General features: G+C 36.6%; 1 protein-coding gene across 7 annotated transcripts in view; it reads right to left on the minus strand.

Moving 5' to 3' along the window:
• plekhg5a (pleckstrin homology domain containing, family G (with RhoGef domain) member 5a) overlaps positions 1–25235 on the minus strand; it is a 50253-nt gene that overhangs the window by 13424 nt on the left and 11594 nt on the right. For 2 of the 7 annotated variants that reach the window (XM_052111759.1, XM_052111760.1), the window contains exons 1-9: positions 19068–19335; positions 16067–16208; positions 15703–15802; positions 15265–15325; positions 14689–14780; positions 14407–14543; positions 12979–13139; positions 2445–2636; positions 581–742 (exon numbers count right to left, since the gene is read on the minus strand). In XM_052111759.1, coding sequence (XP_051967719.1) covers positions 581–742; positions 2445–2636; positions 12979–13139; positions 14407–14543; positions 14689–14780; positions 15265–15325; positions 15703–15802; positions 16067–16208; positions 19068–19325 — 1305 coding nt within the window. In that variant the 5' untranslated portion in view covers positions 19326–19335. Of the gene's footprint in view, positions 1–580; positions 743–2444; positions 2637–7666; positions 8157–12978; positions 13140–14406; positions 14544–14688; positions 14781–15264; positions 15326–15702; positions 15803–16066; positions 16209–18888; positions 19026–19067; positions 19336–25235 lie in introns of those variants that run through there. The other 5 variants (XM_052111762.1, XM_052111761.1, XM_052111764.1 and 2 more) reach the window with 4 other exon arrangements.

Here is a 25235-nt window from a genome sequence, read left to right on the forward strand (position 1 = left end):
ATCATTATCATTCATTACTGATTTATTGCACTTAACATGACACATTTATTATTGCACAAGAAGTCAGATAGCATGCATTCTCAATTTATTATGGTTTATAACATCATAATGACACAATATAAAAATGCACAACAGAATAAAACTGTGCGCTGAGTTTCACTTTTGCATTAATAAAGATAATAATCAATGTTAGTTTAAAGCATTTAGATAATACCTACTTACCTATTTTATTAAATTTTTTATAAATTGTAAAAAAAGAAACTACACATAACAGTAGCTGACACTCTCAACTGTATCACAACAAAAGTTTTGGTGGGGAAAAAATAGCATATTGTTCCAGCATGCTAAAATCACACAATAGTCATGTCAAATCTAAATGTGCTTAAAAATCAAAATTTTCCCATAGACTGTTTTTGTTTTCTGAAGTCCCATAAGATTCATCCCAAAACAAACTATGCTTAAAAATCAAGATTTTTATAATCTGTGGCTTCCTAAAAACACAATCAAGGAGGAAAAAAGAAAACATGTTATCAATCTCTATACGCTTGGGTCTTTCAGGGTAAAGGAGCGTGTGCTGTACCTCAGGGTTCTCCAGTAGCTGCTTCCAGCTATCCTCTAGCTCCAGGTTAGGCTCTTCTTCCCATGAGTCCCTGTGGAAGGAGAGCTGCTGTGGCATCTTTGGTAATCCAAACATAGTGTAGGAGTACAGCTTACTCTGTAACTGGTCCACACGATCACACTCCTGAGAACATCAATTATTAAAAATAACAACAAATAGAAAATAGGTAGTAGAATCATTAAATGTCTTTTTTCCAAATATTTTTGGTTAAATTCAATGTGAATTGCTGTTCATAACCAATTTTATTTCCATAATGTGACATATTTTGGAATGTAACAAAAATCTAAAAATGTGGGTGTTACATGCCAGGGTGGAGCCAGATGAGTTTGCTAAATAAATGCTTCAAAAGCTATTAGCCTATTGGTTGACATAATCCAATAGCCTTTGTGATATCATTGAAAAAAAGGAAAGTTTTTGTAATTCTTACTGAGTATTTTGTCTTATTTTTCGGTAAAATCTTAAAATCCTTAAAACAAGACAAAAATGACTTGAAAAGCAAAATGACAAGATATTAATTCTTGTTTTCAGATAAATCTAGTGGGCTTAATGCTTAAAACAAGAAAAACGATTTGCCAACGGGTAAGAAGAATAAACTTAATTTATTTTTTTATGTAATTGTTTCTCTTATCCCATTGGCAAATAGCTTTTTCTTGTTATAAGCATAAGTGTTTCTACTGTAATAGCAAATAAAATATTAATAAGTGAATTGATCTATTTTTAGGACAGTTCAGATACATTTACTGGAAAACAAGACAACAATTATTTTTGCAGTGTACATTTTGATTAACGATTATGAGCTAGATTTGTTTTATTTGGAATAGCACATGCCGATGAAATGTTCAGACTAAGATCAGGAACATGCAATGTCAATATTTCACGTTGACTTTCACATTTTTAATAATTTTTAAAGACAATTGTATATCTAAGGCCTTGTAATTGGTCACTAATTCACCGTTTAATCCTTTTTTGCCTTTGCAAGTTCATTTTATATGATAGTGCAGTGTAAACATAATTTTTTAAAAGTACAAATATTCCACGTACACTGCAAAAACTAATTTCTTTCTAAGTAGTTTGTTTTTCTTGTTTTCAGAGAAATCTGAATTTGATCACATTTATGCTTACAACAAGGAAAAATTATTTGCCAATGAGGTACGGCATTGTTTTTTTAATTCAAAGGTAAAAAGTAAATTTTTCTTACTCCAGTGGCAATTCGTTTGTTCTTTTTTTAATATGAGGTATACACAGTAGTTTTAGATGGATAATACCATTTTACACTGTAGGACATGTAAACTAAAATTAAAAACAATATGATTACCCATAATATATATATATATATATATATATATATATATATATATATATACATTAAAGTGTATTTTTTGCAGAATGGGGATTATCCCATGGCAACTTTAATGATCTCATTAGCCATGGTCACCCCCAAGCAGGCATTGTTGTCCATACCGGACCAACGTGAGGCTATTATGAGATTTTTTACAAGTGTCACATTGAGAGGAAGAGGACAGGGCCAGGCAGAGGGTGTAAACCAACCTAAATCATTAGGACTTGCTAACAAATAAGCCAAGAAAGGCCGCTGCACGTGTGAGAGGAACAGCAACTATACAAAGCCATTCGTTTACATCCTGCACACAGTCACTTAAAGGAAAAGTCTACTTGTACTTGTTTCTGTTTTTGGTTCGACAAGCACAGTGTTGGTATCTCTTCCATACCGGTTTCGCAGCTGATCAAGTGTGAAATGCAACAAGCTTGCCAAGAATAGGCAAATTCTTTTTTGTATATGAGAAACTACTTGCTCACAGATGCTGACCTTGCCAAGAGTGACGTTTCCTGAGTTGGAACTGAAGAGGCCACTGAAGCGGCTGGCTGCACGGTTCCTCCAACGGTCTGTACCCATTATTGAGCCTGAGAGAGAACTACCCAACTGGGATACTGAGTCTTGAATGGGGACGCTGACATCGCCCAGAAACTCTGGCATGTTCTTTCGCCGACGCGCCTGACTCTGTGACAGAGAGAGATGTAAACTCATGTAAACAGATTTGTTCCATACTATATGTTTACATTTACATTTATGCATTTGCCAGACGCTTTTATCCAAAGCAACTTACAGTGCACTTATTACAGGGACAATCCCCCCGGAGCAACCTGGAGTTAAGTGCCTTACTCAAGGACACAATGGTGGTGGCTGTGGGGAACGAACCAGCGACCTTCTGATTACCCGTATGTGCTTTAGCCCACTACGACACCACCACTCCAATTTATTAATGAGTGCTTTTAAATCCACTGATAGTTATCAAAAATAAGCTTTTTCAAAAACATCTGTCAACCCAAGAAAATGGTGTTTACATAGGATTTGAAATGCACTTCAGATAAGCCAGTAAGAAAACTGATAAAGGTGTTTACATGCAAAATAGCAAAATCGGGGTAATGGGTAAATAAATATATTGCCTGTGTCGATCGTTTTTACTGATTGTTTATGACTATAAATCTGTTTATGAGCTGGATAAAGGGACACCATTTAAGGCATATTCATGACATTGTCGGCTTATTAAGCATAATTACAGAAAGTGAATGTAAACAAATTCAATGTTAAACCTATTTTCTTTAGATTTTTTTACTTGTAGTCCAGCAAAGGTACAGACAAGCTAAATAAAATGAAGATGTAACCAGGGTCCAAAATAAACTTTTTATACCTATAACTGTGATCCCCTGTATAGGGGCAAACAGCACAGGCAATTGCTTCTCAGTGAAACTGCACCATCAAAGCCAATCGTTTTTTTGTTCTTTCACTTTGGTGGCTTACTGTGAGGAATATTCCACATGTGAGTCGCCAAATGGAGAAAAAATTTATTTAGCCTTCCTAGGTAAACTTCTGACAGTACATTTTCCACATACATGAAAGTTGTAACAAGACGTGCACCAGACCTCAATAGATTTTGTTTAGGAAGTTTGTATGTCTTTTAATTGCACATGTCACTTAAATCACTGAGGATTAGAATTGTAAAAATACCATGTTGCAGTTATAATACCTAATAAAGATACCGGCCAACAAGCGAGTAACACAGTTTTACTTACTCGCCAAAAGCCAATTTTTACTTTTATGTGGCACATAGTGAGAATTAATTTTGGACCCTGGATGTAATGATTACTCCATTATCAAAGGAAATTCTTCTGTTATATAAATTTTGACAAAAGGTCAAAGTAGCCACTTTTTGCTCTCTATAAGAGTTTTAAAGTCGCCAGACTGGGCTCTGGAATTTTAAGTGGCAGACATAGCCTGGCGCTGACAGGTAAGGAAAAGCACAAACAAAACATTACACATAAACAAAGACAGGCTTGTTCTCAGACCATCTATGTACATTCAGGGACATCTTTCACCCGAGGATGGGGTTGCACATGTGCGTAGACAAAACTCTATATTGACCTTAGGAAGCACATTCTGCTGTCAACAGGTGAAAAGTTTGTTTGGGTTTTGCCAACATTCTCCCCACAGAAAGGTTAAGGCATCAGAGACCTGACTGACAAGAGTTAGCGAACCCTATGACCTGAGCGAGCAAGAGGAACCCTTAAGCAACAACAGGAAAAGAGGCAAGGCAAGCCTACGAAAACAGGGGAAAGGCTTTTCCCTGCTCACGACAATGGAGCAAAATGTAGAATGCGTGAGTGTAGCGGGGAAAGCCACTCAATGTCCTTTGGGACTCACTGCTTGGACAATGTGTTCTGATGACGCCCTTCTTTTCATTGGAAAATGCAAATACAATGGGTTAAAAACAAATTTGGCCTTTTTCTTGAGGGTTGATTCTAGGATAATGTCGATGCCCTTGAAGAGATGGAATGTTCTATGTTTTTGGTGCCCAAGATGGTCCTCATGATGTAAATTAAAGCCATTTCAAATCATTGTTATTTAACCAGATTTTAGACTAACTCAATATGTTCTTAATCATTTCATGAAGCAAAAAATCGCTTCAAACAAGTCAGAAGAGAACTTCTCTAACAAGAACAATGTATTATGGAGAACATTTGACTTCACAAAAGACCATTCTGGACAGAGCAATGTAACATTTATGAAGTGCCTATGGATTTCTGAAAAAATAAAACAAAAAAGTATTTATCAGTGGTCCCCTACTTTCTGCATTTGACATGTCGCCATGGTTTCTGAAGACTCACTGAAGTCATCCGTCAAGAATGACAAACTAACATGTTCTTAGTCTATATGTCCATCCGGAGAACCTGTTTGACTCATTTGTTTGGCCAATTACTTTCTGAGGAGCACAAAGTGAACATTGTGTATACACCTAACTAAGCAAAAAAGGCTGATTTTGGTTCATTTGTTAATAAATAAACAACACTGAAAATTCTCTTTTGTTTTCCTTTAAATACGAACATACATGCTTGTGTGCTACAGCTATTAGAAGGACATGGTGTATAGCATGTCCTTCAGTGTGACATGCTATACACCATCTAAAAAAAATTTAAACTGCATTTTGCTAAATTAAAATTATCATGCATGCAGCTTTACAAGCTTTTATTCATATTCATATACAGTACATTCGATGAACTAGTTAAGGTAAAAAGGTGTTAATATTGCTGAAAAAATAAGTTGGATATGTTTCTTGAAATTAATATCCTGATATTGATAAAAAAAAAGTCCATGGGCACAATATGCATCAACAACCCTTACTCAAATACAGCAATACAGATTGTAAAAAAAATGAACCATTGCACCATTTTTTCCATCTGAAATATTTCTGTTATAAACACCATTTGAAAAGATTATATTGAAAAATACAGAAAAAATTCTCAATTAAAAAAAAGTGTCAAACAGAGAAGACAAGAAGTATTCAGCTCACCGTAGATGTGAGAGGCATTTCCGAAGCAGTACACAACATTGCATGGCATCAAAAGATAGTCAGGCCCATGCTGCTCCCAAAATGAAGCTCTTGCCACCTGCTTCTCTTCTGCACTCCCTGAGACCTTACAAAAGCTTCACTGATGCTGCTCACACTTAAAGGAGAACAAATGGAGTAGTGTTTTCAAATCCACCTCTAGAGGCTTGTCAGCTTGCGTGTATACGTGAGTGTGAGTGAACCTGAAGGAGGCTGAGAACACTAAACAGCAGACTGCTGCATTGCTGAGGAGGGCTGTCCGGGTGTCATAGTAACTGAAGAATCCTGCCCTCCTATTGTGTGAGCAGGAAGAGAGGGGAAAGGAACAAGGAGGAGGGGTTCGTTTTGCTACCTTAGCTACCTAAAACAACTGATCCCAGAGAAGCTCTTTCAGTGGCTTGATATTAACAGCTCTGAACAAGAGACGTGAGCTGACTGCAGAACAGTGTTTAATGCACATCTTCAGTGAAGGTTGATGGGGTGTGGCGGCTGGGAGTTGTTGGTGGTTGGAGATGAGATGGCTGGTGGACTTCAGGGCACCCAATTTTTGTGTGGGCACCTCGTGCATCCCCTGGTAAGATGCCGCCCTGGGCAGTTGCCCATGTCGCCCATGCCTATATCCGCCCCTGCCTTCTATTCTCTGAATATTAACCACTGAATATTTATGTTCTTTAATAGTTTTTTAAGATCACACTGTAAAAAGTAGTTCCATTGAATTGTTAACTTAAGGATTTATTTCTACTTGATCTAACCCATAAAAATGACTTTTGTTGGTGTGCGTTAATGTAATGAGGTTTATTTAGTCATATTAAATATAATTTTTGACTTGAATGAAACCTGTTATTTAGATCATACCATATGAAGCACAGTTTTTAGGTTACCTTATATAACATTTTGTTACAGGGTGCTTAGAAGGATTCTAGGAACCTCCACAATGTGACTGTATCAATAAATAAGTTAAAGGTGGTAAAGATGAGGCATGTTTTACACGTACAGAAATAAGGAAAAACTTAGGCCAGCAAAAGTGGTAAAATTTCCAGTTGCTTCTGTAAGTAGTTACACATTAACCCAGAATTCCCTGGTAACACAGCTCTAATCATATGATACTACATAATGATGACACACAAGATCATTTCATTTTCAGCTTCCCACATAAGAAAACCACAAAACTATAACAAGCAAAAACTGTGTTAGAAAATAACAAAAACTGTAATGGGGGGGAAAAGTCATATTGAAAAGAAAAATTATATTAGCTACAAAATCATAAATATGAAAACTGCACATATGTGGCACCTAATAGGTTTTATATTTGACATGTATTTATACAAATACTACCTTAAAATGGATAATTATGTCTCTTAATTCTCTTAATTCTGAGAGTTAGTAATCGATTTTATCACAGTATTTTAAAGCGATAGTTCACCCAAAAATGAATATTCTCTCATCATTTACTTATCCTCATGCCATCCCGGTGTGTATGTCAGTAGGTCCTTAAATTCAGTAGTCAGTCAGCATAAACATCACCCACATAACTCCAACTACAATTCACAAATATGAAAACTGCCCATATGTGACAACTTCTAGTGTTTGTATTTGACATGTATTGATGTGATTTTTTGAGCTTCAAATGTTGGATCACTATCCACTTGCATTTTAAGGACCTACTGAGAGGAGATATTTTTCAAAAATCATACCCACCTGGGATGGCATGAAGGTGAGTAAATGATGAGAGAATTTCCACATTTGGGTGAAGTAACCCTTTAACATTTACAGATTGACCCCATTCACTTCCATTACAAGTGTCTCACTATAACCCAGAGTTGTGCTTTTTTTTAAAGTAAAGTAGGGATAAGTCAAAAAACATTTGTGGTAATCAACATTACGCCACAAATTCTGTCAATTGATCTTAACTTGTATTGAAGCCAGAATATTCCTTTGAAAAAAAGCAATAAGCCTCTCAAGTCCCCTTTGCATTTAAGAACACCAATTTCCCATGGTAAAATCACTTTAATGCACAGACTCTTTTGGCTTATTGCTTTCAGTTACATAGTGATCATTTGGATGGATAATCCAGTAAGTATTAACATGACAACAACCATATCCTGAACTCAAAGACTGATATTACACTTGTATAATGCAGCACTACCTTGTTCCCTTGTTTAGTATCTTCTGGTAAATACAAGGGGCTATTAGGAGAGGTTGGTGTAGCCACAGGTGTGGGGCTGGGAGGCCGTGTACTCTCAGCTTCAAATCGCTGCACGCGGGCAGCCACCAGTCCCGTGGCATGATGCCTGTGGGCTTGAATCAGAGGAAGCTCATTCAGAGGACTGTAGTGGATCAATATTCCAGCAGGATCCTCCGGCAAAGTTGACATGCTGGGCAAATTCCATGTCCTCTGACGGAAATTCATAATTTCCAAGCTGGCACGGGTTTCTCTACCATGCAAGAGGATGTAAGACTTAATGGTGCAGATGGAATAGTTCCAGTAGACGTTCTGGATGTCGAAGATCCAACAACTCAGAAGATCATCTAACAGAACTTCTCCGCATAACAAAGCAGCTCAGGTAGAAACCCACAAATAGGAACTTTAAATATAGTCTCTATTGAGCTGTAAATTACAGAGTGTAAAAAGATAAAAACATTTAGTCCTCTTCACTTCTTTTTGTAGTTTTGAGGCAGTAACCTGCATGGTTGAAGTGTTATCACTTCTGAAAAGAAACACAATAGATGATGACCGTAATCGTTGGTATCCACATAACAATTCCTTAAAATATGGATTTTTCTCTCTTCTTTTTTCTTCTTTTTCTGACTGTGTAGTTCCTCACGTGTCTCTCACTGGTTAAGCATTGCTCTTTTGCTTGTATTGTGCCCTTTGACACTGGTGCCTGAACTGATAGGAGGTGGAGCAACAAACTTATGCCATTCTATCTGCCCAATCTGCACCAGTTTGTGCCTTATCTATCTTATCTCTCTTGTATGGATTGACAATCATTTTTATGGCCAGTTATGAAACCAGGCTGGTTATGCCTCAGCACACATTTGACCTTTTTACACAGTACAGTATAAGAAACCTTACAGTACAGAGATAATATCGCTGCCTTATGTCCTCTGAGCGTATTGCACCTGTCATTTTTAAATACACATCACATTAGTCGTAGCTGAAACAGGATCCACATAAATGAGGATTGAACCTATGCAATTTATTTTTATCGAACACCAGAAGCCAAGTCTTTATTTTTTGTGTTTCTTGTACACTGTAAAAAAGAAAAAGAAAAAGAAAAAAAGTGCTTCATACTGTATGGTAACATATAAATTGAACTGGTTTTATTAAATTGAAAATCTTATTTAATCTGAATAAATTTACCTAATAAATTAGACTGCACCAACAAAAGTAACTTAACTCGAAATAGATTCTTGAAGGTTTTTTTCTCCTAAGTAAGTATCAGGGAAAAAATTCATTTGAGCAGAAACTGCCTTACAATGCCTTCTTTCCAACTGGTAACCGTTTAGAACGAAATTAAAGAAGGTTAATAACATTCTTTTTAAAATGGCAGTTCCCTGTCAAAAAGCTACACTTTGATGCTGCGCTGATTTTAGTGCTTTGGGAACTTCCTGGCGGAAGCTTTCCATTCTTTAATGATTCTGTATAAACTTCTAGCAAAAGTGGAGCCAGATCTGTAGCATTAGATCTAAAAAACTCAGCGGCAAAGCCATCTGGCTTGTAGGCAAGGCCTTGATTACCTCTCTAAGCTCCTCCAAGGTTATCTCAGAATCAAGGGACATTTTTTGCTCATTCATCAGTTTAGGGAGTTCTAATGGTTCCACAAAGTTTCTAATATCTTCATCAGTAGACGAAGACATGAAACTATAGAGCTAAAGAAACAGTTCTTTAAAAGCATTATTAATATCAATGGCAGAGGTTAAAGTTTCACCACCAGCAGATTTCACTGAGGTAATGGTAGAAAAAGACTCTCTCTGCTTTATATATCTATCCAAAAGCTTCCCTGCTTTGTCCCCTGACTTAAAGTATGACTGTCTTGCCCTAAATAGCCAAAACTCCACGGTCCGTGAAAAATTGTATTATATCTGTATTTCAATCAGGTCAATTCTCTGAGGCCATCAAACGACATTCGGCGCTACAGCTCTGCCTCTGAACTTTTAATATTCCCTTCCAACTCCACAAGTTCTCGTTCTTTGGATTTTTTGATGAATGAGGCATAATTTATGATCCGACCCCTAAGAACCGCCTTGATTGCCTTCAAAGCCACGCCCACAGAGGATACTGAGGACCTGTCGGTCTCCATATAAACATTGATTTCAGCCTTTATCATTTGTTGTATTCAGGATTTTGCAAAAGGAATACATTAAAGCACCAAATATATGATTTCTTTTTCTCTGTATGTGACAACACCTCTAAATTCATCAGGGCGTGATCTGAGACTAAGATGTTTACAACTGAAATGAGGGACTTAGATATGAAAAATATCTATTCTAGAATAAATCTTATGGACTGATGAAAAAAATGAAAGTCCCTACCAGATGGGTTCAAAAGTCTTCAAATATCCAAGAATTTTACACATCCTGTGAAGCATCAATGTTGCTCTAGGGGGCTTATACACTTTTGCTTCACTTTGATCATGGACTGAGTCCATCAAAAGATTAAAGTCTCCTCCCAATATTATATCATGAGGGGTACCAGTGGCTTGCAACATCCCTTCAAGGTCACTCCTGAATTTCTGCTAAAACAATAATGACACTTCCTAATTTATATTTAATCTGTTTGAGACATTTGAATTGTAGATGCTTACTTATCAGTGTAATGACTCTGCTCTTACATGAGCCAGCACTAAAGAAAAAAGTCCAAACCATATCTTCCCAAATTGTTCAGCTTCCTGCAGGGAACACTATATCATATTTCTTAGGTTTGAGAAGAGAAATAACTTTCCTTCTTTATATGGGGTGCCCCAACCCATTCACATTCCATGTGGAGAGAGACAATCCACTCATACTAACTTTTGACCTATTAGTAAAAATAGAGTGTGTGTCAAAAATAAAATTATAAAGACCATATTTCACATTGATGCAACAATCAAACCCTGAACCAAACAAACAGAAAAAAGAAAAACATGCACATTAACCCCGCGCATGACACCGCCAACCAGCGTCCATCCATCTAAACTCAAACAGTCCATGTACACCTACGAGAATTTCCACGACAACTTTACCATTGGATTGCTCAAGTCCAGCGTTTATATATAAGTTTTGTGAGACAAAATTAAATAACAGAATCAAATCTATAAAACAAACCTAGCCAATAGGCAGAATAAACACAAAGAAGGTGTAGATTCATCCATATAACTGTCCAGAAAGTGTGTTCCTCCACAAAACAAACTCCAGCCTCTAGTGGAACCAGCACACCATTTTTTTTTTTTATATAAATTAATAATAATAAAAATTATATATTATATTATATATATATATATATATATATATATATATATATATATATATATATATATATAAAATAATAATAAAAAATAAAAAAAGCTGTTCAGTTTCTCTCGGACAGTCAAACGAATATTCAATGAGCCGGCACATTGAACTGCTACATCAGTGCAACAAATGGCCCACTCCAATGTCCTGCAAAGAATACTCCACAAAACAAACTCCAACCAACAGGAGGCGTAAGCACAAAGAACGTGTAGATTCATCCACAACACTGTCCCTAAGGAGTGCTGTTACACAAAACAAACTCCAGCCACTAGGCAGAACCAGCACAAAAAGAAACCAAAAAGGCACTCAGCTTCATCGGACGATCAAGTGGATGTTCAGTGAGTCAGGCTCACTTGGCTGCAACATGGCTGAAATGTCCATGACTTCATGACTTTTAATCATATTTCCATCTTTTTCATAACCTTGGGAATCCTGCAGGGGATTTATTTGTGTTAATGCGTTTTTCATGAAAAATTTATGAAAAAATGAGGGACATCCCAGGTGAAGTTGGTTAACCTTGTACTCCACGTGATGAACAACAACAAACTTTTGGACAGTCACCAGGAAATAATGTCTCATGAACTCTGAACTTTGCTCCTGTTTGATACCATATGCAAATGCTACATGCGAACTGGAAGTAATATGTGCCTTTTTAACTAAATACAAAGTAGGCCTAAATACAAAAATCACGCATTCTGGATTTCATCAAACAGCTACAGCAAAAGAATATGTGTTTACTTTAGAGGGAAGGTTTTTTGTTTGATTTTGAACTCGATTACTCAAGCTGGCACATGCTGCTTATGTGGAAGTCGAGTCATTTGGCAGGGCGATCAGGACTTCCGAGACACATCCCTTTATTCAAACAAACTCAACCCTGAACGTGTCTCTGATATGATATGAAAATTTCCTTTCAAGGAGAAAAGGGCAAGATGGTTAAGAGGCCTTGTGGTCTTTAAATGAGATTTATACTGAGAATACGTGACAGGTGGCAACACATGCTTTAACAATATAGAAAACAACTCTAGGCAAATTTAAGCTATCAAAAAAAATGGGCCTGACTTTACTTTGCTTAAATTAGTTCTCATTTAATATATAATGTGCTGTTCAAAATTTTTCCTAATGTTGACAAATTATACATATGTACAATTTGTCAATATTATTAACTTTTTTTGACTAGACCAGCATGTTCTTTCTGGTGAAGATGGTTGACGAAGATAGTCTCATATTAGCATTTTATAGTCATAAATAGCAACCAAAATATTACATACACTGGTGACCATTATTCTCCTTTATAAAGATGTGCAAAGACTGATTCTAAATGCAAATGCAAATGTATGATAACTTCTTATGTTCTTAAAACCAATTAATAAAAAGACTGTCCACATAAAAAACTGTGTCTTTCCCTTTATAAATCCTCTTAAAATCATATGTACTCCACCTACAAAATGCCCACAAATATGATACGACAGAATGCAATTACAGCTCATGAGAAAGTTATTCACTCATAATGTACATTTGGCAAGGTCCTCTAAGAACACAAGTGCAGACATGCATGGGTGCCTTTCCATTTCTTACTATCTGATGTATTCAATTCATGAAACTAATCAGTAATTCATTTCCTCACTTTTGAAGGGATAGTTTGCCCAAAAATGAAAACTCTGTCATCATTTACTCACCCTCATTTGTTCTAAACCCATATGACTTTCGGTCTTCCATGGAACACAAAAAGGAAATGTGAACCAGAATGACTCAGTCACCATTCACTTTTATAGCATTCTATCCAATAAAGTGAATGGTGACTGAGACTGTTAGTCCCAAACAATCTGCCAAACATCTAGGCAGAAAGAAAGTCACAGAGGTTTGGAACAATATAATGGTGAGTAAATGATGACAGAATGTTCATTTTTAGGTATCTCTTTCACCTAGGATCAAATCCATGGAATTTAGGATCAAATCTAAACCTACCAGGCCAACTAGCAGATCTGCCGCCTCTCGGCGTCCCAGAGAGCCATGCTCTGCTCGCTCAGTAGAGGAGTTCTGAGCGCTGGATGACCTCATGATAGGCAAACTGAGAGAACGAGGGTCCTTCACACACCTCTCCACCTTCACCTCCTCTCCTGGTTGAGCTACACACAAACACACACACACACACTTTTGATATGAATTCTTGTCTTAACATTGTTGAGTGATTCTATCATATCAATTCTCTTTTAAATATATTTCTGATAAACCCTCTTTTTCAATTTAATTCAGTTTCGAAATTGAATAAAAATAAAATAGCTGACAAATACAATTGTCCATAAATAGTAAAGAATTAATCTACAGAAGCATTCAACACTGTAATGCATATTAGGCTATGAATTACTAGCATTCCATTTATATTTGTAATAACTACATGTTTAATAAATAAATTATAATTTCAAGCAGATGTGTTTAATTTCCAGCCTGATCTCATGAAATTTACATGAACATGGCAACATTTTTGCAATTCAAACTGTACGTGCTGTATAACACAATGTGCATTAGAGTAAAAGTGTGTCGATATCATAAAATAGCAGGGTCTGAGTAATAGAGAGAAAAATAAGTATCTTTAAAGTCATAATCAGCCATTAAAGTCATGATTAAAGTGAAAGTGAATAAAACACACAGCTGTTGTAATGCCTCTATTGTTCTTTTTACCTGGAAACTGCAGGGAATTGTACCTGGAGACACACATAACAAGTTTTGCAAAAATGTATATAGAGTCACGTTTTCACTATGAGACCAGGTTGCAAATTTCATGCGTCACAAGCATCACCAAACAGAATTACAAAAATTATAAATTCCACTATTTGGACAAACAGGTGTTCCCATAACTCACACCAATGTTGGGCCACTCAAACAAACAGAGCAAAGTTTTGAAAGCACATCATTTTGTGAAAGAAAAAGTATACAAAACAATATTCATTCATGTCATGAAAATCCTCTCAGATTTCAACAACAGATAAAAAATCCCTAACACTTGCCATGTTGTTGCAGAATCTATGACATACCTTATCCCTCAGTATAAAATGAAGATGATAAGTATGAAATTCCCTTTAGTTCTGCCTTCTCCATAAAGATACTGCACTAAGAACAACCAAATCACTTATTCAAACTTTCAAATAGGGTTTTGCAATAAAATCAAGAAACTGTTGAAGTAAAAAACTGAATTTTGTGAATGTTTTTTAGAGTACCAATGAATGTACAATAACCTATGTACAGTAAAATGTCCGATACTCTTTCTTCACTCTTTCTAGCTGGGTAGAAGAAAATAACAGTTGAAGTAGTTACTTCTATGCCAAATTTGATTAACAGACTGAGTATTGAGTGTTGAGTTCAAACTATAATGCGTGGAAGCCTGTATGTCATTACCTCGTACTCTGAGGTAGTGGCCACCAAAGCGGTAGGCTTCAAATCCAAGTGAAAGTGGGGTGTTGGACTGATCTAGGAACAGGTTGACACGTGACAGCTCAATGCCTTTTCTCTCAAACACGGCTCCCAGGACTTCTCTGAAACACGAAGCAGCTTACAGGTTATTAATGCCCTCTCATATGTTTAATGAATGGTTTAAATTTGTTGTTTGGTTGAGAATGCCCACAAATGCTTGTATCTGAACACAAACAATTTGGGGTTTCCAGGGGTTCACAAAACCACCTTAAAGTTTTCTTCTTCACAGCTGGGACGATCTCCATGCTGACGTCAATATTTAGGTCAAACTTCAGAGTGAAGCACTCTTTGCTGGGGTCCTACAAGAGTGATAAATGGACAATCAACTTATGCTTTAAGGCAAACAGGTTACAGCTAATCCTTCAAGCCAAATGTATGATGTCACATTTTGCTACTCAAATCCTTACTATACATCTGTTCCAAAACCTTGTGAGTTGCCTCAGGAGGCAACACCCATAGCGTGTGCTATGTATATTTATGCTCATTAGAATATTGTATCATTCCTCACGCATCACTTGTCATTCTTGCCGAGTATCCAGTGAGTAAGGAGCACTATTTTTTTATTATTTATGCTGCCATGGAGGACTGCTACCTATGTAGGCAGCAAGGCAGCTCACTAGGTTTTGGAACAGACCCTATGATTAAGTCCTCACAATAAGACATGGGTCAATAGCTCTAACTCAAAGGTCTTATAAGCACGTCTTGCCTGCAAATATAAATCATTAGATGGGCACAGACAGAAAAATGGCACAGAGACTTCAGAAAAACAAATAATTTTCTTACATCTGTGTGTCGCCGTCTGGTCTTTTTCTTAACCAGCCTCATTCCTCCACTCTTGAAATCCCTGAGAAACAAAACCAAGACAAGAATTGCTTGAATCAAAAGTTATGTCAACAACTGACTATGGGGTGGCCACTTTTGCAAACAGTGTTTGAGCCCAAAAATTTTATAATTTTGCATAATTTCCTTTAGTGAATCAAAAATAAACTATGCAATCAGCAGGCGCAACTGATTCTTTTTGAATATCAGCCCATTTTCCATATCCTAAAGCAGTGTGGTGGTTAAAAGCAACAGATCGTCACATCCCAGAAGTTCTCCTACAGATGACGCCACTGGAAAGTACACAGACCTCCTCTTTCATTATCACAGATATTAGCAAAGCCCAAACATGTGCCCAAAATGAATGGAAGAATGGAGGAATAAATGTGAGAAAGAACTGACCCTAGGTCAGAGCACCCCTCCTCTCCGTCCTCCATGTCAGAGGGGGGACCAGTGCGAGGTGGACAGGAACGAGTGGACACGTTCCGGGCCAGGATGGAACCTGTGGCGGCGAGGAAGGGAAGCAACACTAACATCCTGCCAGAAACTGGTAATAATAATTAAACACTACACATTCAGTGCTAAGTGTCATTCATGCCTTGAGGATAGCTGAATTTGAAGTATTTTAATTTTGCATTGATATTCATATGCATTCTTGTCCAAAAACTTTTTGGGACCCTGTGAAACTGCATTACAATTGATTGATTGAAGACCGGCCAATCTGACAGAGAACAGAATGAGACAAAGTAATAATCAGGGCTTTTACCTTGTGGCTGCAGGTCAAACCGTGGGTGCCTATCAAAGTGCATGCCGTCAAAGGCAACAGGGTGGCAGTTTGAGTCACATGACTCGCAGAGGTGAAGTGGGCTGCCGTCTCTAAGGTCCTGACACAAGGGGTGGTGACAGACCTGGGGAATAAATTAGAAAGAAATTGTAAAATTGAAAATGCATTGCTGTTTAAAATCCATTTGCTGCATAACAGCAAGTTGTTCCGGTATTTCAACTGGTAGCGCATGCTACTAGCATCTAGTCAGGGTGTCCATGGAACACACAAAGTAATAAAATGTATACCTTGAAAGCACCGCAAGTCATTTTGGATAACGGTATCTGCTAAATGCGTACATTTAAACTAAAACCCAACTCTTTGCATCAACGCTTTTGTTCGGTCAGATCTGTGGCACAGTGGGCTGCAAAGATGGACATGTAAGAGCTCTTTGCTTACAGGGTTTGAGTCCAACCTGGGTCATGTCCTAATCCTGGTCCCCCTCTTTGAGCCCTATTTTCCTTTCTACACTCTACTGTCCTTTTAATAAAGGCAAAAGCCCAAAAATGTTATGATAAAACATTATATATATCACAGTTACAAAACACAATTTTTAAGACCAACTTTAAGGCCAGCAGCAGGAAGCAAAAAAGTGTGGAAAGATAGAAAAACAAATAGGGATAAAGACCTCCTGCTTGTTTGCTTCCTGCTATTGTTCTCTAGATATGCTGTACTGAAGCAGCTAACTCTCCACCATGAAGTGAGCCATAATATGAAAGGTATGATTCCACCAAAATACTCTTACATTATTTTTAAAGAAAATTCACAAATGTGACACAACAGTGAGATAATCAGAGGTTTGATTAAGCACTTTGTCTACACGGAGGAGACATAGATTATGCTCGTGATTTAATCCACTCAAAATATCTCCTTTGTTCAGACACAAGAACACAATTACTGGCCAAAACCTCTCAAGGTGCCAAAGTAAATGCATCTCCTGGATGCGACTAGAGTGACAAAGTGGCTGGGAAATCTTTGAGACAAAACCTCAAGAAGTTAGTGAGCAAGACGATGGAGAAACACGTAAAGAAACAATTGGAGAAAAGCAACGGGAAAGTGGGCAAATTCCATAGGGATTATGTAATCACGAAAAAAATAAAATAAAAATAAAACACACAGATTGAAAAATGTGGAGACTTGCATTCGCGATCGATTAAATACATTTTCCCAGTAAGTATTACTTCCTGTAATACTAACTAGGAAAAGAACGAAGCCAGACTGCTGCTCATAAGTAATATTTCAAGCTAAATAAGGCTAAGAGAAACCAATGCCAAGCCAAACTGTTACTTTATCCTATGTGAATAATTTTTTTATTCTGTTTTCCATTTGTCTTGTTACTTAAAATGCATTTGCAATAAGTTACAGTAAGGACAAACTCTTTTCAAAGCCAGGAGATACACTAAAAGAGTATCTCTCTACAGGGCCATACATATGTATTTGTGTAAAATGCTTTATAATTGGGAATGTCTTTGCAGACACAGAAATTGCAAATGTTTCATAGACCTTATGAAAAGGATGTTATATGGGTTTGGAACAATGTAAAGGTGAGCAACTGTTAAAGACACAATTCTGGGGTGAACTACCTCTAGCTTCTCAACCATATTCAATCTAACTACACATATATCTGTAAACACTATTTAGTGGTTGACCAATATTTGTTTTTCAATTATGCTAATATGTACAGAACAGGCTAGCCATTGTCAAAGCTAATGCCCATAAATATGATAAAATATGCTTACATTTTAGGCCTAATTATTGAAAATGAGATGTACATTAGAAATTAAATGAACACTTTCCAAAATAATTACTACAAAAATCACTTAAATCACAAACACCAACATCTTACATTAGTATCTTATGTCATCTAAGGTCATTTGCGATCATTCAGCTGTGAGGTTAAACAAGGCCTTGTAAGTGCAAAATTTACCTCCAATTGTGCCCCACTTGACCCCAAAAGAGAATGCAGAGCCATATTAATAACAGCAGCTTGTGATTGCCTTGTGGCATCACTTACAACGAGTCTAGATAGGATTGGAAAAAACAACAACTCATTGTTCTCTCCTCGCAGTTATCGGGACCTGATCAGAACTCAAACAATCTCACACCAGTGTACACCATGAAAAAGTATTAAAATGACCATAGTGTGCAGTATCCAACAATTAATACAGTATAGCAGCCAATTTTAAAGCAAACTCTGAATTCTGAACAAAAAGCCATTAAAGGAATGTACACAACAAGACTCAACAGTATAGCTAAAAGGTACAGTAAACTCATTAGACTTCTTTCTTCAAAACAGAGCACAATAGGAGATGTTGGGCAAAATCATAGCACCAGTCACCATTCACTTTCATTGTATGGGAAAAAAAAGATGCAATGAAAGAGAACAGTGACTGAGACTAATATACTGCCCAAAATCTCCTTTTGTGTTCCACAGAATTAATAAGATCATATGGGTTTAAAACAGCATGAGAGTGAGTAAATGATTACCAAATTTGCATTTTTGGGTGAACATTCCCTTTAAGAGAACTACCGAATAGAGAGCGAGAGAGAGCGAGGTAGAGAGTTAGTGTGAACAGAGAGAGTATGAGAGAATGCTGCTAACCCAATCATTAGCTTGGCTCTGCATCGTTTCTCTGAGACCTTTCGCACATCTGTGGAGAAAACCACACCACTTCACGCAGCTCAGAAACTTTTCAATAACAATCATAAAACCACCACAGCTCCTGCCCTGCAATATCACACAGTAATACATTTAAGACACACACCTGATGCTCGTATCACCCTCATATGTGTGCGTGTCTCTGTGCCCACCAAAACGTCAGCTTCTCTATAGTCCACAATAGAAAGGCAGAGAACAGTGTAGCGTTGCGGGACAAATCTAGCCTTTGAGCCTCCAAAAGAGACCCCCCTTTCTTGCTCTCCCTCTCTCCCTTCTTTCACTTACCCAGTTTCCTTCCTCTCTTACTGGCTGCTTCTGAATGCTGACCGGGCTAAGAGTCTGTGTGTGTGTATCTGGTTTAGGTGATTCAGATAGAAAGCAGCTGTGTGTACAGACTTCCAGGTTTAGAAGAGGGTGTAAGGGAATGTCAGGGCTACGGTTTTCCAGCCACACCCCGATCCTACAGATTTTGCCATGAGCAAACACAGTTGTCCAACCAACCTTTGCTAACAACCAACCTCTACCTTGCTTAACATATCTCATCGTTTTTTCTTGCTCCCTGTACTGTAAATACTGTAATTTATCATAAATATTAAAAAGATAGTGTAAATCCTAGTATTTAGACAAATTTATGTATGAACAATATTAATGATAGAATGATATAGAATATATATATTAGGGCTATCAATAATTTTTTTTTTATGTTAATTATAAAAAAAAACAATTAATCATGTCCCCAGACCATGATAAAATATATTACCACCATCAGAGCAATTTGAGCTTAAAGTACCACATGTTTTCAGCAGGGGGCAGTAATTGAAACTCCAGCTGTATAGGCTACATGAAGCTGTACAGACAACAAACCAAACACACACACACACACACACACACACACACTTGACAATAGCAGTTTGTCAAGTGTGACAGCACAAGATGAGGATGAGTTATTCTGTTCAAACACACCTGGATGGAGTGCACAACTAAGTTTTTCAAATTTCATTTAACTTTATACATCAACCTAAAAACGCTGTTTATGACATAACACAACCAAGTGAGACACTCCAAAAGTCATATTCCCTGTTGTTTTTGGTCTTGTCTTTTATGTTGTAATTCTAATTTAGTTCCTGTTAATTTTTGTAGTCCTTTTGTTGTTTCATTTTCTGACTGGTTTTCCCTTGATTGTGTTCCTTATTCCTTGATTGTTTCCCCAGGTGTTTCTCGTTTCCCTTGTGTATTTAAGCCCTTGTTTCCCCTGGTTAGTTTGTCAGTCTTTGCATGTATTGTTGGATGCTCTGCGCCTGGTTCCCTGTGTTTTGTTCATTATATTCTGAGTTTATTTATTCTTTATATGCTTTATAAAGCATGCTGATTTTAGACCTAATAATGTCCTTATATTCTATCCTTAATTATTGTTCCTTATTTAAGGTGCATTCAATACTTTTTACAATGCACTGGCTGATATGGCAGTCATCTTAGTCTTATACTGATACCTAACAATGTGGATGCAGCTGCAGCATCATGGAAAAGCAGTTCTTTTTGGTTACCAATATACCAATTGTAAAAAGTTGCTATTTGCAATCAGCCGTGATTTATTTATTTAGCAAGCGAGCGATTATGTTCAATAACAGGGAAGCTACTAAGATAAAGTGAGTGGTACTCAATTGGTCTTGTGCTCTCGACATTGCAGCCACCATGTGGCGACTTGCATCATGTAGAATTCAAACATATTTTGCATGAGTGGGCTTACCATTCATTTATCTATGGGTATAATAACCTTTAATACTAATATAGTGTCATATGTTTCATTCTTAGAGGCCTACAAATATATTATTATTATAATAAAAATTATTTATATCACAATAGGTTCAAAATTATTCATTATATTAAAGGAATAGTTACCCCAAAAATAATGGAAATTCTCTCATTATTCACTCACTCAGCCTTTCTTCAGCAGAACACAAATAAAGATATTTAGAAGAAGATAGAGCTCTGTCAGGTCCTTAAAATGCGTGTAAATGGGTACCAGCACATTGAAGGTCTAAAATTCACATTTAGGCAGCATAAAAGTAATCCACACAACTCTATTCGATCAATTAATGTCTTCTGAAGCATATCAATACGTTTCTATAAAAATTAAATAGATAATTAAAACATTATTAACTTTTAAAAAGCGCTTCTTGGAACATCACATAGCTGTTGCGGGATGTAAGCATCGGCAAGGTCACGGTGCTTATTTACAACAGATGAATGAATGTCATGTGAGAGTTTGGTCATTTCAAACAACATCAGAGCCCTGGACCGAAGCGCCGATTTAAAGTTAAAAATGTTTTAATTATCAACTTAGAAACCTATCAGTTTGTTTCAGAAGACATTAATTGAGCGACAGGAGTCGTGTGGATTACTTTTCTGCTGCCTAAATGTGACTTTTGGACCATCAAAGTGCTGGCACCCATTTACTTGCATTATAAGGATCTGACAGAGCTCTACCTTCTTTTTTTGGGTGAACTATTCATTTAATATATATATACATTGGCCTCAGTAAAAAAACAAGCAAAGGATGTGACAGGTCATGTAAAACATGCCCCAGGGAGGGTATTATCTCACAAAACTAGAGACAGCGGTTGTTTCCAACATCTAACATGTCCAACAGTTCACAGGCGTCACTCCTGAATCCATTTCCTGTTTTTACCGAATTCTGAATCCACAACGTCCTGTGGTTACGTATAAGAGCCTTCCCTTACGTAGACCGGTATGCGTTAGAGGACTACAAGTGTATGAGATCATTGTTTGTCCCTCAGTGAAAGATGCAAATACTCAGGGTGCTACATTGTACTTATATGTAATCGTAGCTATAGAAATTAAACTTCTCTCAACATTTACTCACCCTTATACCATCCCAGATGTGTATGAATTTCTTCTTGCAGAAAAATGTGAATTTTTTTTTAAGACTATTTCAGCTCTGTTGGTTCATATAACGCAAGTGAAGGATGAACAGAAATTTGAAGCTCTAAAAAGCACATAAAAGCAGCATAAAAGTAATACATATGACTCCAGTGGTTTAATCCATGTCTTCAGAAGAGATCCATGTGGATGAGAAACAGATCATTATTTAAATAGTTTTTTTACTATAAATCTCCACTTTCACCTTTACTTCCAGATCCTTGTTCTTTTGTTTTTCAGCAATTCACATTTTTCATGTTTATCGTCACATACTGGTCAGGGCTGGTCAAAGTTGGAGATTTATCTCCAGGTCTCCTAAGCAACCAAATTGGCCTGGTTGCTAGGGAGGATAGTGTCACATGGGGTAACATCCTCGTGGTCACTATAATGTGGTTTGTTCTCGGTGGGGTGCGTGGTGAGTTGAGCTTGGATGCCGTGGTGTGTGGTGTGAAGCCTCCACATGCACTATGTCTCCAGGGCAATGCGCTCAACAAGCCACGTGATAAGATTTGCTTTTACTTTGAAGCATGTCATTACATGAACAAATGCTTCAGACGAGGAAGGTTCTGATACCTGATGCAGGGCTTAAAATTATGGTAAATTTACACCTCAGGGCTCATGCATTGTAAATTCTTTGTACATCTACAGATTTTTAATTCCTGCCAGGTAACATCACAGGTCTCCTTTTCAGGAGTGAATGAGCAAGTAGAGAGCTTTAGTTGGCAATAAAAGCCAATATGGCGAGAGAGAGCAAACAAGAAGGAGAGTAAAGGAGAATAATATGTTATCTTAATGTTGACAACTGTTGCAGAATGAGGTAAAGGCAGCAATGTAGGTTGAGTCACACTTGCTTCGATTGCTTTGTTTGAACCCGAGTTCAATAAACAAGAGAAAATGTAAACAAGATGGAATTGATACCACACAGAAAATCTATTATGGCCTGAGACAAATTCAATGTATGTAATTTTTACAGAAATAATTCAATTATTGCTTTAGTTAGAAATCTAGAGAATAGATGCTGGCCTGAGACAAATTCAATGTATGTAATTTTTACAGAAATAATTCAATTATTGCTTTAGTTAGAAATCACTATTTTCATTATTTCTTCCGTTAGGCTCCATAACGATGAGATATTAAAAACAAAGTATACATTTTCTTAATTCGTTGAATATTGTTGCTCTACCTGGTGGTAAACTGAGGTATTGAGGCATGTTAATCCAAAGCATTCCACGAAAAGCTGATTTATCTAACTTTATTTCCAAATCTATTGTCTTTGAAATATTTAAGGGAGCACAAAGTGTTTTAAATCTGTGTCCTAAGACTGTTGTGCTACAGGTTTGAGCTAACTCAGGCTGCTCTCACACTCTGTTAGGTAACACTGAGTGACAGAGGAGACACAGCACAGATATGCTGAGCTTCAAATCCTGAAACAGAGTGTAAATAATCCCCTCAATCATGTTAACAACCGAGAAAGCATTCAGGAACCTGGTTCTTGCATTTTCAACACAGTGAAACAAACAGAATGAGCATCTTTTTACTTGGATTAAAAAACAGCTATATTCAATAATGCAATTTCATGCATTCCTGATGTCTGAAAAATTACTTGGTAAGGAAAATCCATTGCAATGGGATGCCTGGTTAACCCCAAGCCAACAGTTTAAATATACAAGCATGCTGAAAAGCAGTTAACCTACTTTTCTCACTGAAATCAAGTCTTTGAAGCCAAAATATTGGCAATGCTTTGACAGGGTGACAGTCTGGTGTTTTAATTAAGGAAGTGTCTTAAAGACTGGAACCACCATTATCTGCTAACCAGTAATACCATGCCTTGATCTAGGACTTCAGCATAGTGAGTAATGTCTTTGTAAGCAGTGTATTAATCTTTTACAACACAAATTACAGTCGGCTATTAACGTCTGTGTTTATTACAGAACAGTCACTGTTTAGTCTCTGTGTGTGTAAGAGATGAAAATGGCCTGTCCATTTCACAATTGTTTTGTCACACACATATACATTTACACAGGCACACAAGCATGCAAATGCACTCACACAACACATACATTTTGTATGCATATACAGATACACACACACACACACACATGCTCAAATACACAAATGCTTTCACATGCTTTTAAAATATTAAATCTCCTGTCTTGAGTTTGTTTGGTTTGGAATTATTCTGTAAAGGATCCAGTTTTCACACACACAATATATATACAAATTTATATTAAATATTTTTTTAATCAAAAACAATCTCTCTCTCTCTCTCTCTCTCTCTCTCTCTCTCTCTCTCTCTCTCTCTCTCTCTCTCTTAATAATAATAAATTATTAAAAGCTAGAAAAAAATTACAAAAGGTCATTTTAACTAAACAATTGATTTTTAATTTAAAAAGTAATGTATGTATCGTACACTAATGACTTAACACTATAAAATAATAATAAGAGCTATCTCAGATTAAAAAAAACAATTAGTTACGCTTATATTTTCCTATTCTTACTAGGTTTAATCAAGTTTCCATTATGCTGAAGTATCAAATAATTAAATTAAACATGATTTGAAATTAAATGTTTTGGAATCATATCTCAAGTACTAAATCAAGTCAAGTACTCTCTATAAATCAAGTACTACTAACTCAAAATGATCAAGCAAATGTGCACAATTAGCACACAAAAAAGGCCTAAATCAATCTAGGACAATTTTTATTATTATTATATTTTTATATTCTATTATATTTTTATTATTAATATATTTATATTATATTTATGTAGAGGCAGACGGGACTGGATTGGAACATGACCCAAGATGGTTTTGAACAGATATCCTTGTGAGCCTATAAGCTTTTTTTTTTATTAAATTAAATAAAATAAGAAATGTTATTAATTTAAATGACTGTATACAGATATCAAGGGCAAAAGCACTAACTTCTGCTTCTGCAATGCTGCTCCGGCTCAATGGGAAAAAAAAAAACATATTTCCTTAATTTCACATTTTGTTGTGGCCTTGCATTGCTTATTGTAACCTTTTTGGAGACATGATACAATAACTATCATACAAAAAAAAAATGCACAGTTAATTATTTTTAACAGATATTATTGGCAAATTCCCTAAATTCAAAAAAGAGTGGCACAGATAGCATTGTGTTATGGCACTAGCATGCTATATTGAATAAGCATGATAAAAACGAAACAATTTTGACCAGCAAACAAACTACCTGTTTATTGACACCCCCATACATTTGCACACAAATAAATGACAGTTCATCTTAAATGTTAGCAAGCAGGTTGAGCAGTTAAATGCTGAAAACAAACTACCGTCATTTTCTCTGAGGATTTTCCCCCCTTGACCCCTTGCCCGAGACAGGAAGAAAACAAACCTACCTGAAACTTGTAGCCCACAAGTGAACGAACCACACAGACCTCATAACATAAACACACGGCCATACACTTTGAAAACTCCCTCTCTCATTTTTAGCAGAAACCTTTTCAAATAAACAAGAGTCCAGTAAGCTCATC

Source organism: Xyrauchen texanus, chromosome 39 (genome assembly GCF_025860055.1).
Source record: "Xyrauchen texanus isolate HMW12.3.18 chromosome 39, RBS_HiC_50CHRs, whole genome shotgun sequence".
In the NCBI taxonomy this organism is placed as follows: Eukaryota; Metazoa; Chordata; class Actinopteri; order Cypriniformes; family Catostomidae; genus Xyrauchen; species Xyrauchen texanus.